The 13359-nt window shown below is 38.7% G+C and overlaps 1 protein-coding gene across 3 annotated transcripts in view; it reads right to left on the bottom strand.

Annotated features, from left to right (window-relative positions):
• Nucleotides 1-9226, bottom strand: part of YLPM1 (YLP motif containing 1) — a 61664-nt gene extending 52438 nt beyond the window's left edge. For 2 of the 3 annotated variants that reach the window (XM_069488975.1, XM_069488994.1), the window contains exon 1: nt 8183-9226. In XM_069488975.1, coding sequence (XP_069345076.1) covers nt 8183-9052 — 870 coding nt within the window. In that variant the 5' untranslated portion in view covers nt 9053-9226. The remainder of the gene's footprint in view (nt 1-8182) is intronic. The other variant, XM_069488984.1, reaches the window with a different exon arrangement.
• Nucleotides 9227-13359: the final 4133 nt, after the last annotated feature.

Below are 13359 nucleotides of genomic sequence, written 5' to 3'. Positions count from 1 at the left end.
ACAGGCTATTTAGTGCCACATTTTCACACTTTTGGGCTTTTTCTTGGTGATTTTGCTGTTTAAAATGGCCCCCAAGTGTAGTCCCAAAGTGCTGTCTACTGTTCCTAAGAGCAAGAAAGCTGTAATGTGCCTTACGGAGAAAATATGTTAGGTAAGCTTTGTTCAGGCAAGTGTTACAGTACTACTGGCCATGAGTTCAATGTTAATAATATGTATTAAATAAGGTGTTTTAAAACATAAATACATATAAACAAGGTTATGTATTGACTGGTTGATGAAAATGTGACCAAAGGCTCACAGGAACCTAACCCTTATTTCCCCTAGGAGTAATGGGTTCAATATTCACTAATTCAGTGTTTGTGGTGACTTTATAAATACCTCAAAGAAAATGGACTGTACAATAATATCTATTTAATTAAAATCAATAAAAAAACTCCCCACTCAGACACAACTACAGGATTCTCATTATTCTAGTATTTATTATATAATTTCCCAAGGTTGCATAACAAAAAAGTTATCATAACAATAAAATATTCACTAATGAACTGCCCTATGTACTTCTATGATTAGCAAAAACATATGTTCTCACTACAATTATAAGGATGTAGTAGTATTTAATGAAAGTGATGTTGGAGAACTTCAGAATTCATTACTGACAGCTGAGGATCTGGCAGAAGTCCTTCCTACCAATTAACCACCAAAGAGAACTTTACAACAGGAACCGCAAAAAAAGAAAGATCTGAATACAAAAATCGCAACACAGAAACCCAATCTACACTTTGTTTATTCTTAGACTCAGCTATATTTTCATTATAACAATTCCATTAAATATAAAATCAGCTTATTCTTATCATTCTGAGCTTTGTTTTTACAGATTGGGCCTCAATTTTTCTTTTCTCAGGTTGAACCAATCAATTTTTTTTTTTTTTTTTTTTTTTACTTTTTTACAATAAACTTTTGGTCTCTGTGTTAACTGGATTCATTCTACTTGCTCATTTTCTAATCCAATTAGCTTTGCATAACCACATTTTTTATATTGTTAATACTTTTTTTATACAATAAACATTATTAACAATATAGGAAATCCTGGTAATTTATGTTCTGCCTCTCTCCCAATTTTCCATATGCAAACAGATGCATAAAATATACATTATATGTACTTTTTTTCACCAAACACCTGTTTATTATCTGTTTTTCACTCAAAGAATATAATTTGCTTAGAGGAGAGATGCCTTTTGCTTTCCTTATATCCTACCTGGTACTTAAACATAGTGCCTGAGCACACAGTAGGATGTCAATAAATGGTTATTGATTAGTTGAAGACTTCCCTTCTAGGTCACTCGTTTCCATAACCTGAAACTTATTCCAACCTATTGGGAAGAATACATTCCATCTCACTAACTTCATCTTCAAGTCTGGCCCATGATTGGGTTTTTCATTTTTAATTATCATATCCATAATCATCAGTTTCCAGGATATAATTACAGGCAGTCCTTGACTTACAATGGTTCCACTTAAGATTTTTTTTTACTTTATGATGGTGCAAAAATGATATTCATTCAGTAGAAACTATACTTCAAATTTTGAATTTTGATCTTTTCCCAGGCTAGTGATATTCAGCCTGAGACTCTCTGGGCAGTGACAGCAAGCCACAGCTCCCAGTTAGCCACACAATCACAAGGGTAAACAACTGATATGCTACAGTGTCCTGTGTTGCCAGATGATTCTGCCCAACTGTGGGCTAATGTAAGTGTTCTGAGAACATTTAAGGTAGGCTACGCTGAGTTATATGGTTTGGTTAAGTTTGATGTATTAAGTGTATTATCGACTTAAGATATTTTCAACTTACAATGAGTTTATTGGGATATAGCCTCATTGTAAGTCAAGGAGCATCTGTACTTTTGTTATTCAACATAAAAAAACAAAGCACACTGACCATGACAGTCAACAATAATGTAGTATTAAAAACACTTTCAACTTTCTTCTATTATTTTAAGAAAATACTGAAAACATCAACAGGCCTATCCTTCAACTTAAAACATTAATAAATTCAGTCTCTTTCAAATAGAAGTTAAAAGTTTCCTTTTATAAAGTTGCTTTGAAAGCATCGCTAAAAGATACAAAGACGCTTTGCAAACTATCTTTCACAAACTAGAAGCCAACGGCTACAGATATGAAGATCATACAGGTCTAGGTTGTTTATCCATTTGCACCCACCTACTCTCATACTTCCCATCTTTGATCCAGTCCAGGTTTAAGAAACTTGTTAAGGGCTCAAGTACTTGTTGATTCACTGCCTTATAGGTCAATTTCTATTTATTATGAACCCTATAAGCAGTAACCAGATCTAGTTCAATTCTAGGACTAGGCTTCAGCACATTTTTGAAACTCTACAAATAAATAAAAATGACATCACTCAGAAATGTCCTTGGTGACCCAAGAGAAGGCTGATTATCTCTATTTTAAAAAGGAAAAACATGCCTGAACTTGCTAATGATGCCAGTTCTTCTGAATGTCCCACCATGTCAAACAACTACATCTCATAATGTTGGTTCAGGTAAAAGGAAATCATAGCATATGTCACATTTAAAAAGAGACTAAATGAATGCATTTAAAATGTAAAGAATGTGAGAACTATTTGTTACAAATATCATTACTAAAAAAGATGCTAATTTATTCAGGAAGCGCTTACCACTTACTACTCGTAAAGTAAGGAACTAGGTACTAAATGATTTTCCATGTAGAGAAATGAAGAGGAGGTGAGTGAGTGTGTGTGATGTTTTAAAGATTAATTTTGGAAGGTTACCTTCCCTATCCAGGTTTATTATTACAAATGCCTGCATTTGTATCTTACATCCTAAAGCAAGAGGGGGAAAAACCTGGTAAAACAATGAACTGGGTTTCCATTTTAGAAACTTAAACATCTATTACATCTATTTTAAATATTTTTGAGATTCACATTCTACTGTAGTAATCAGTGTCGCCAGATAAGCTTAGTCTCCATCTTAAAAAAAATGTTCCTTTACTTCACCTCTTCCCCCAGCTCTTTTCCTCATTCTCTCTCACTCTCCTTCAGTCAAACTTCTTGAAAGAGTTGTCTATACTCACCATCCCCATTTCCTCACCTTCCATCACTCCTCAAATCAATGCAATATGGCTTCAGTCACTATGAAACTCCTCCTGCCAAGGTCAACAATAATCTACATGTCAGTAAGTGCAAAAGATACCTCAAAGTCTTTATCTTGCTTGACCTCTCAGCAGTACTTGATACAGCTGACCACTCCCTCCTCCTAGAAAGAGTCTTCCCTTTCACTTCTGTGGCACTGTGCTGTCTTCATTTTCCATCTACCTATTCAGCCTTTCTTCTATTGAGTTCCTTAGATGTTGCTATTCTACAGGGCTAGGCTCAATGTCCTTTAACTTATGTTCTTACTCTACACACACTCCTTGGGAGAGAGACCTCATCTATTTCTGTGTCTTCAAATACCATTTTTATGCTGATGACTTACAAATCTATCATATCTCCCAGATCTCGCTTCTAGACTCTAGACCTATATCTAACTTCCAACTGGACATCTTCATTTGGAATCTATGTCTCAAGGACCTCAAACTTAACTCATCATTTCTCCCTCATCCCCAGACTTGTTATTCCTCCTCTTTCTCTAGGTTTTTTATTTTAGTAAACGGGACTTTTACTAAATGGAACTAGCAGCCCACCCTAGAAACCTAGGAATCATTCTTGATGCCTCCCTGTCCACGACTATTCAATCTCCAACTGGATTCCAGCAGTTAAATATTTCTCTGGTCTTTCCACTTCTCTCCATCTACACTAATGCCATCCAACTCCAAACCACTATTATCTCTTGCCTGGATGACTTCAATAACTATTCTCTCTAAATCACTCTTGCTCCTTTTGATTCCACTCTCCACACTACAGGCACAGCGAGCTTTCAAAAATGCCAATCTGTCACATTTGCCTATATAAGATCCCTCAATGACTTACTCCTGCCCTCAGAATAAAGTTCTTATAGGCCTTCCCCGATCTGATTCATGCTACCACTCCCACCCTGGGCTTTCGGTGAACCTTACTGAACTTACTTAATTCTTTGAACTCTATCCGGTTAATTCCTACTCATTCTTTAGGTTTCACTTAAATATCACTTTACAAAGGGAGGCCTCTTCAATTAGGTTAAAGCTCTCATTGAAAACATATTTGTTTTCCATCTATTAATACTATGTGCTAGACCCTGTGTGCGTGGCGCTGTGAATACAGTGAGCTTAAAAAAAATAAAATTAAAAAGCTCACCTTTTCCAGTTCCTATGGAACAGTCTAGTGGTATTTTATATTTTATAATCTCACAGCACCCTGTAATTCTATTAATCACTTATTAAATATCTTCTCCTCCATCCCCAATTGGAACAAGTCACTGAGGGTAGGCAACATGTCTATCTCATTTCCAGATTAAGCCCAGTACTTAGCAACAAATAATTAAACATTAAATAAATGACATCCCTAAAAACTCAAATCAAAGCCAACAGCTCTACAGTAAGTCAGTCAGTCCTTTAAACACACAAAGGAGTTAACTCTTCAAAAAGACACATTCCATTAAATCATCAATGCTCTCCCTGGAAAACTAAAAAACAAATGGAAGTATATCAAGTATTTATCCATCCTGTCTTTCCTATACTAACTGCATTTTCAATCAAATAGCCCTGATTCATGAGTGAAAGTTTTTCTTTATATGGCCGATGAGGTAGGTGGCTGATGCCTCTAATCCTAGCACTCTGGAAGGCCTCGGTGGGAGTATCCCTTGAGGTCAGGAGTTCAAGACCAGCCTGAGCAGGTGAGACCCTGTTTCTACTAAAAATAGAAAAAATTAGCCAGGCGTCATGGTACATGCCTGTAGTCCCAGCTACTCAGGAGGCTGAGGCAGGAGGATCACTTGAGCCCAGAAGTCTGAGGTTGCTGTGAGCTAGGCTGATGCCATGGCACTCTAGCCCAGATGATAGAATGAGACTCTGTCTCAAAACAAAAACAAAAACAAAAACAAAAGAAGAAGAAGAAAGAAAGAAAGTTTTTCTTTACAGAATTCCATATAGTAAATGCAGAAGAAATGTCAGGGGGAAAAAAACCACCATGTTGCAACCCTTAATTAAATAATTTATTTAGGCAAAGACCATCAATGAATGAACCACTAGACGAAACATTAGATGCAAGATGGATGGGAAGCTTTACAGTAGAGGGACCAGCCTGTCGTCACCAACTGAACCTATTGATCAATCTTGGCACCACTAGCACTCGGACAATCATGCATTGTGTGCCTCATGATGGGATATAAATGAAATACACAACACCACTTATAAAACTACACTTGCCAAAAGAAAGCTGAATTTAAATCTAAAAAGGTTTCAAAGTTAACTTCTAATTTACAAAAAACATGGAAGACAGAGGAACAAGTCAAATGACACCATGAGAAAGCAGACAAATGCAGAATGTGGGACATTCTACAGAACAAGTGATACAGATTTTTCATCAAGTTCAATGGAAGAAGGTAGAAAAAGAGAATAGGAGGGACTGATCTAGATCAGGTGTTCTCAATCCAGGGCAATTTTGCCCCCAAGGGGAAATTTGGCAATGTCTGGAAACATTTTTGGTTATCAGACTAGAGAACTGCCACTGGCATCTAGTGGGTAGAGTTTAGGGATGCCACTAAACATCCTACAATGCACAGGACAAGTCCCCATAACAAAGAATTATTCTGCCTAAAATGTCTATAGCGCTTAAGTTAAGAAACCCTGGAGTATACTAAAAGAGTCTTTTATATACACTGGTTGGATACTGATTTGAACAAACCAAGAAAACATTATCAAGTCAATTTGAGGAATTTTAACATAGATGACAGCAGGAATTATTTTTAATTCCATTAGTATGATGAGACAACAAGGGAAATCTGAATAATGGGTATGATACCAAGAAACTTAACTTTGTTAGGTGTCATAATGTGCTTAAGAAAAAGCCCTAATTAAAAATGCAGGGATGAAATGAAATGACATAAGATCTAAGATTTGTTTTAAACTATTTCAGCAGCAACATAAAAGGCCTAGGTGAAGTAAACCTGGCAAAATCTTGATAGTTGTTGAATCTGGACAAAGAGCATATAATAAAATTACATGATTACAAAAATCATGTAATTTTCTCTATTCTGTATAAGTTTTGAACTTTTCATCATAATTTTTGAACGACACATTCCAAAAATAAAATAGGAATCAAAGAATAATACATATGTAGGATTGTCAGAGACTGGCACTGGTATGAAGATACGTTTATCATCCAACAGACCAAAGTCTCCTAAGTCTAGAACACGAAATCATATCTTATTCAATTAATCTTTAATTGAAATAATAAAGGCCCTGTCCTAGGTGCTATAGAGGATAAGAAGATAAGGGAGACAGTCCCTGTCTGCAAGGGACTTAAAATCTGAAGAACAAAACCAAACCAGATGGGTGAGCCCAAGCACAGCTTCATGAAGACCTTGATATTTGAGATAGGCCTTAAAAGCAACACAACTATAAAGGGGAAAGAGGGTTGAGGAAGTTGGGACGAATTCTAGACAGAGACAACAAAGCCACAGAAGAGCCCTAAGGCTCTTCCCTTGGAACGTCATCTTCCACCACTTTCTTTCTGCCTCTCAGCAAAGAATTGGAGGCACTGAATATTCAAGACGTTGAAAGAAGTTCATTACAGACAAAGGTACAAAGGGAGAAAAGCAAAAGCAGTGTTCATAGTAAGTATTCATATTAAGGCCCTGTCTGACACCCTCCCCCCCCAAAAATAAAAGCCAAAACCACAATTCATTGGTCTCTCTATAAGGCCAGAAAAAGAGTCTAGTAGAGATGAAGATATAAACGTCCTATCTTGGCTTGGACTAACTCAGAGTGTTTGACAACAAAAGCACTGGAAATTTCAGAGTGGAGTGGGAAAAGAAGAGAAATTCTGTCTCTATAATAGAGCAATCTGGGGAAAATAACCTGGTGGGATGGTGCACATTTAGTGTAAGCCAAAAGAATCACTATTCTATTTTATCTCAGCATCTCAAGTGTTTTCTCCAGATGATGTGCCAAGCATCATTTCTTAAAAAACTTGCTTCTGTTCTTAATTTCTAATGTCTAACCACTGCAAAATTAGAATACTGCATCCTCATCTTTTGGAAATCTTTTATATGTAAATCTGGGCTTTTATATTACAAGATTCTCTTTTTTCCCTAGTGAATCTAAGATAAATTACTAAAAGTATCTATCTTTAAAAATGATTTATTCCCCTTTGGTTCACTTTCCTTCTCAAGGGAGAATTCATGTATTACTGCTACCCTGTCAATCTTTGTCCTGTTGAAAGCACCACTTCAAACAGAAGGTTTAGAGAAACAGCTCTCTCACAAAGAGATACCACAAAACTTTTTTTTTTAGCTTGGCCAAATTCCAAGGGTGTTACTTTGGAGGGAATGGTAATGACAATGAAATGCAGGAAACTGTTCATGTCTTAAAACTACCTTTAAGTGATGTGAGAAAAGAATGTATGGGTCAATTTCTAAAATGGACCAACAGACCCCTAAAAGGGTCAAATATCCAGAGACTCACTTATGTATTGTGTATGTACCTGTAAGCACAATTAGGATGCTCTTGATAAGACTTCCATCCTGCATTTGCTGAGAACTCTTAATTCAGGAAGCTGACAGCTATCCTCGGGCCCTAAATAATATTTTTTAAAGACATTAACTGGTCACAAAGTTTACATGCATTCAAGTGTCAAGCCTTTGAGAAGCTTCTTTTTTATTGCTGCCTCTCAAATGGAAATTTTAGTTTAAAACAAGGCCCTTTGCAACAGCAACAAAATTTAAGAGGTTGGTCAAAGGAAACCAAGAAATATATCTAAGAAGTAACTCCTGAACCACCCCTTTACTATGTGGTATCTAGACACATCTTCAAACACTGTTTTTTAGTAATTCACATTTAGCTCATTTAAAAGCTAGGTTGTCAGCTCTCTAACTCTTATGGAGACCTTTGGAGTGTAAAATTAACTAGTCATTGTGTGTGGGAATTGGGCTAAGCACTGGTTAAAGCCCGGAGGCCTGCTCACGTAGGGCCCTCTAGGTTGAAGATGAAGCTCAGGCAGATGCTTTCTTACCTGTGGAGTCATCATAGAGGGATCTGGCTCAGGGGTGGCTTGCTGCTGTTCAGCACTCCTGTTCTTGGCCCCACTCTCCAAAGGCTCTTGCTGGACAGTTGTTTTATTCCCAGAGGGGGCTGACGGTGGTGGAGGAGCTAGTAGTTGGGATTTAGAATGGCCCTGGGAGGAGCGCGAAGGAGATGCTTGAGAAGAGGGCAAGTAGGACTGGGAATGGCTCATATAAGATTGCGAGGAAGAGGAGGAAGAATAAGAAGGGGTGGGCGCCAGGTAAGATTGGGAAGGTGGGGACTGCGAAGGGGATGGCTGAGCAGGAGGCAGGTAGGGCTGAGACGAGGAAGGGGGGTAGTACGAGGGTGGCGGCTGAGGTGGGGGCATGTAAGATTGGGATGGGGGCATATAAGACCCAGGCGGTACAGGGGGAGATTCAGGGGGAGAATCCAACTCCATTGGAACCAAACCAGGAGGCCCGTCTCGTTGGTGGTGGAGCATCTGGTGTTTGTACTGCTGCTGCTTCTGATAGCTGAGGGCCGGCCCAGGTGGCGGGGGCATCGGTGGCGGCGGCGGCTGCCAGTCTCCATAGCCGCCCCCCGGCATCACCGGCGGGGGCGGCAAGGGGGGCGGAGGAAGGTGGTGGGGCTGGAGCACGCACTGCATTTGCTTCTGGTGCATCTGCTGCAGCTGTTGGAGCTGCGCCAAGTGCTGCTCGCGGAAGCTCATGAAGCCCGAGGAAGAGGGGGCCGCGGGAGTCGTCGAGCTCGAGTACCCGGGCCCCGGCGAGGCCTCAGGAAGCGCCACCGGCGGCGGCGGAGGGACCGGCGGCGGCGGGTAGTGGCTGCTCCCGCCATACCGGCCCCAATTCGGGTACATAGCCGAAAAGAAGGCGCTGGGCTTGTCCTGGCGCCGTTACTCGTCGCAACCGACCTCCAAGAGCCGCGACGGCGACGGCGACAGCCGGAACTCGCGGCGCCTACAGGCCCCAGAGCGTATAAACGGAGCGCGCCAGTGCGCCGGCGCTACAGAGCTGGGCCCGCGACCGGGAAGGCGGGGCCGGGACTTGGGTTATTGCGCCTGCGCACTAGCTACCGAGAGGAGAACAAAGGCGAGATAGAGCGGCCTTTGGCTTGGCGACTCGACGTTGCCATCTTCCTGGGGGTTCGGATAATGTAGGCGCGAGTAGAATGTTCTCATAGAACTGAGAAACCATAGAGTCTCACAGCTGAAAGGGGTGGTAGAGATCCTATGGCTCCACGGATTCATTTTTGAATGAAAAAAAAAGGTTCCATTCACAATAGCAACAATCACAACAACAACAACAAAAACATAAAACAACTAGGAATAACTGATAAAAAATGTGTAGAACTTATATGAAGAAAACTACAGAATCATAATCATACGTAAGTAGGATAAAATTAGGCTTGAAATAATGGAGAGGCTTAGCATTGTCCTTAATGAAAAGACGGAAAACTGAAAAGATGTCAGTTCTTCCCAAATTAAACGAATAGACTTAACTCACTTTTACCCAAAAATCCAATTGGAAACAAAGCTGTGAAGAATAGAAACCTATTTTGAAGGCAGAATGTAAGACACCAATTCCCGCAGGCATATAATATGTAATATCTGCAGATATTATAAAAGGGGAGAAATAGAATTCTTTAGAATATTTCAAAACATAAAAATCCATGTTGGAGAATCTCAGAGCTAAAGCAAAGATAGCAAAAACCGGATACAAAGATTGCCTAAAGACAACCTAGAAGATAATCTTCCAAAAATCTCTCAACATAATGCTACAAGTGAACTCTTTCTTTGGCTTGAATGAATCACTGAAAAGCAAAGCTAAAACACTGAATTCTGAAAGAAAAAAAAAAGGAAAACTTGCAAGAATATTGTGTGTCAGTTGTGTACCACTCAAAGATTTGACCTTGCTTCCGTCTTAGCAACCCAGATCTTCACCTCTCTCAGGAGGTAAATATAAATGGAAGGTGGGACAGCTAGATATTATTTGGAAGGAAAAGCTTCTATTCCAAAGGAAAATTTTATTTAACATGTCATAAGTAGACACTGTAGTGAGTTTTCACAAACCAATCACACTTGTGAAACCAGGACTCAGGTCAAGAAACAAAACATTACCCAACCCAGAAATCCAAGTTAATTATAATTTTAATATTTTTGACTGAAATTCTCTTGAAAAATAGAAAAATAAATGTAATTCACTATAGTAATAGACTACAGGAGAAAAATCATATCATCATCTTATTAGATACAGAAAAAGAATTTGATAAATTTCAAATAAAATTTTCATTTTAAAAAATCATAATTTTTACAGAGCTTAGCAAACCAGAAATAAAAGGGAACATCCTTAATCTGTTAACAAATATCTACTGAGAAATTTAGCAAACATCACACTTAATGGTGAAAACTTGAAAGTTTTTCCACTAAGATCAAGGACATCCACTATCATCACATCTTTTATGAGTTGAATTTTGCCCCCCACCATACCCCAGTACATCAGAAAATGACCTCATTTGGAAATAGGGTATTTACAGATGGAATTAGTAAAGATGAGGTCATACTGGAGTAGGGTGGGCCCCTAAGCCAGTTTAACTGGTGTCCTTAATATAAGGTGGCCATGTGAAAACCCAGAGACACACGGGGAGAACACCAGGTGATGATGAATGTAGAGATTGTAGTTATGCTGCTGCAAACCAAGGAAAGTCAAAAATAGCCAGCAAAACACCCAAAGCTAAGAAGCTAGGAAGAATTCCCCTACAGGTTTCCCAGAGAGCGTGGCCCTGCCAACACCTTGATTTTGGACTTCTGGGCTCTAGAAATGTGAAAGAATAAATTTCTGTTGTTTTAAGACATCCAGTTTGTGGTACTTTCTTACAGCAGCCCCAGGAAACTAATACAATATATTTCAGCATCGTGTTGCAGACCCTACTGGTACAATAGACAAGAAAAAGAAATAAAAAATGTAAGTATTGGAGAGGAAGAAACAAAACTGTTACTGTTCACATATATTATTGTATACATGAAAAATCCAAACCAATCTACAGGTTAATTATAAGAATCAATTACATTCTGAATATAAAGTCAAGATACAAATAAATATATGTACATATATAATTTATAAATACCTTTCATAAAGAAAGTGAGAGACTACAAAGTAAAACGAAATATTTGTGACACATTTAACTTGCAAAGGACTTAGAGGATATAAAGAAATTCTACAAATCAATTTTAGAAAGACAACTTATAGGAGACAATGAGGGAAAAACTTGAAGGTATTTCACATAAAATGAAAATTAAATAGTCAATACATATGAAAGGAGTTAAACCTCAATAGAAACAAGGGTAATGTGAACTAAAACCAATATAAGATACCAGCATATGTGCAACTCATCAATATGGCTAAAATTAAAGACATAAGGCCGGGTGCGGTGGCTCACGCCTGTAATCCTAGCACTCTGGGAGGCCGAGGTGGGGCGGATCGTTTGAGCTCAGGAGTTCGAGACCAGCCTGAGCAAGAGTGAGACCCCATCTCTACTAAAAATAGAAAGAAATTATATAGACAGCTAAAAATATATATAGAAAAAATTAGCCGGGCATGGTGGTGCATGCCTGTAGTCCCAGCTACTCGGGAGGCTGAGACAGGAGGATCCCTTGAACTCAGGAGTCTGAGGTTGCTGTGAGCTAGGCTGACGCCACGGCACTCACTCTAGCCTGGGCAACAGAGTGAGACTCTGTCTCAAAAAAAAAAAAAAAAGACATAATATCAAAGATTCGCAAGGATACAGAACAAATGGAATTCTCATACACTGCTAGTGGGAGTGTAAATTGGGATGACTGCTCTGAAATACTATTTGGTAGTATCTACTAAAGCTGAACAGACTCAGGAATCCTACTCCTAGGGATATAACCAAAGAAACACATAGCTATGTTCACCAGAAGATAAGTACAAGAATGGTCACACCAGAAGTATTCATAATAGCTGAAAACTGGAGAAAAAACCCCAAATGCCCACCTATGCTAGAATGGATAATCAAATTGAGGTATATTTATACAATGGAATACAAAACAGCAATGACAATGAGTGAACTACAACTACGTACAGCAATACAGATGAATCTCACAATGTTGAGCAAAAGAAGCTAGAAAGAAGATATATACTGTATGTCTTCACATATATAAGTTCAAAAATAGACAAAATGGACTTACAGTGTTAGAACTCAGGATAGTAGTTACCCTTGGAACACAAGGATGGTGACTGGAAGGGACAAAGGGGACTTCTGGTAATGTTCCATTTCTTGATCTGGGTGCTAGCCACATAGGTACATTTAGTCTATGAAAAATTCATCAAACTGTACCTTAAGATTTGTGCCTTTTTCTGTTTGTATGTTATAATTTAATATACCTTCATGAAAATGTTGAACAATGGTAGTTCAAAAGAATATTTACTGTACAGTTGACTTTACATACATCTCAAAAATAGGCAAACTGAAATTATAATGTTAAAATTGAGGGTAGTAGTTGCCTTTGGGGAGAAGCTAAAGGGTAGTGACAGGGGGACAAGTGGGTTTCTGAGGTGCTGACAATATTCTATTTCTTGAACCAAGTGGTAATTTTAAAAATATTTGCTTTGTTAAAACTTATGGACCTGTACATTTATGCTTTGTGCTTTCCTGCTTGTGTGTTATCCTTCACAATTTTTTTAAAAAGCTTTTAAAAGCAAAAGTGGGAAGAAGAAGAAAAGTGATGGTAGTAAAAGACAGAGAAAGATAAGATTAGATCGAGGAAGGTGGAAATCTTCCCTTCCTTCCCACCTGGCCTGGTAGATTCTGGCTCTCAGGTCCTCTATCCAGAACCCCTCCCTCAACGCACGAGGCTTTTCAGCACCTACCTGACAGACAGCACCACTGTTTCAACAGGCCCTTCCACATTCCCCTCATTGTTTCAAAATAAAGTTAGGCATTGTTCTAGATGCTATGGGGATCCTATCCCATAGATTCTTACTCTTGGAGAACTAACATCTAGTTCAGCCACTCAGTGCTTCTGGCCTGCACAATTAATTTCCAAAAATTACAGCCATCTTCATTATATAGAATCCCTGTCTTCAAAAAATTCTTTAAAGGAAGCCTTATTGTTTGTACAATGCTCTCCTCATGACATCTTAGTAA

The sequence above is a fragment of the Eulemur rufifrons genome, chromosome 2 (assembly GCF_041146395.1).
Source record: "Eulemur rufifrons isolate Redbay chromosome 2, OSU_ERuf_1, whole genome shotgun sequence".
Classification (NCBI taxonomy): domain Eukaryota; kingdom Metazoa; phylum Chordata; class Mammalia; order Primates; family Lemuridae; genus Eulemur; species Eulemur rufifrons.
The sequence above is the reverse complement of the archived record's forward strand: the minus strand, read 5'-3'. Positions and strand labels throughout refer to the sequence as shown.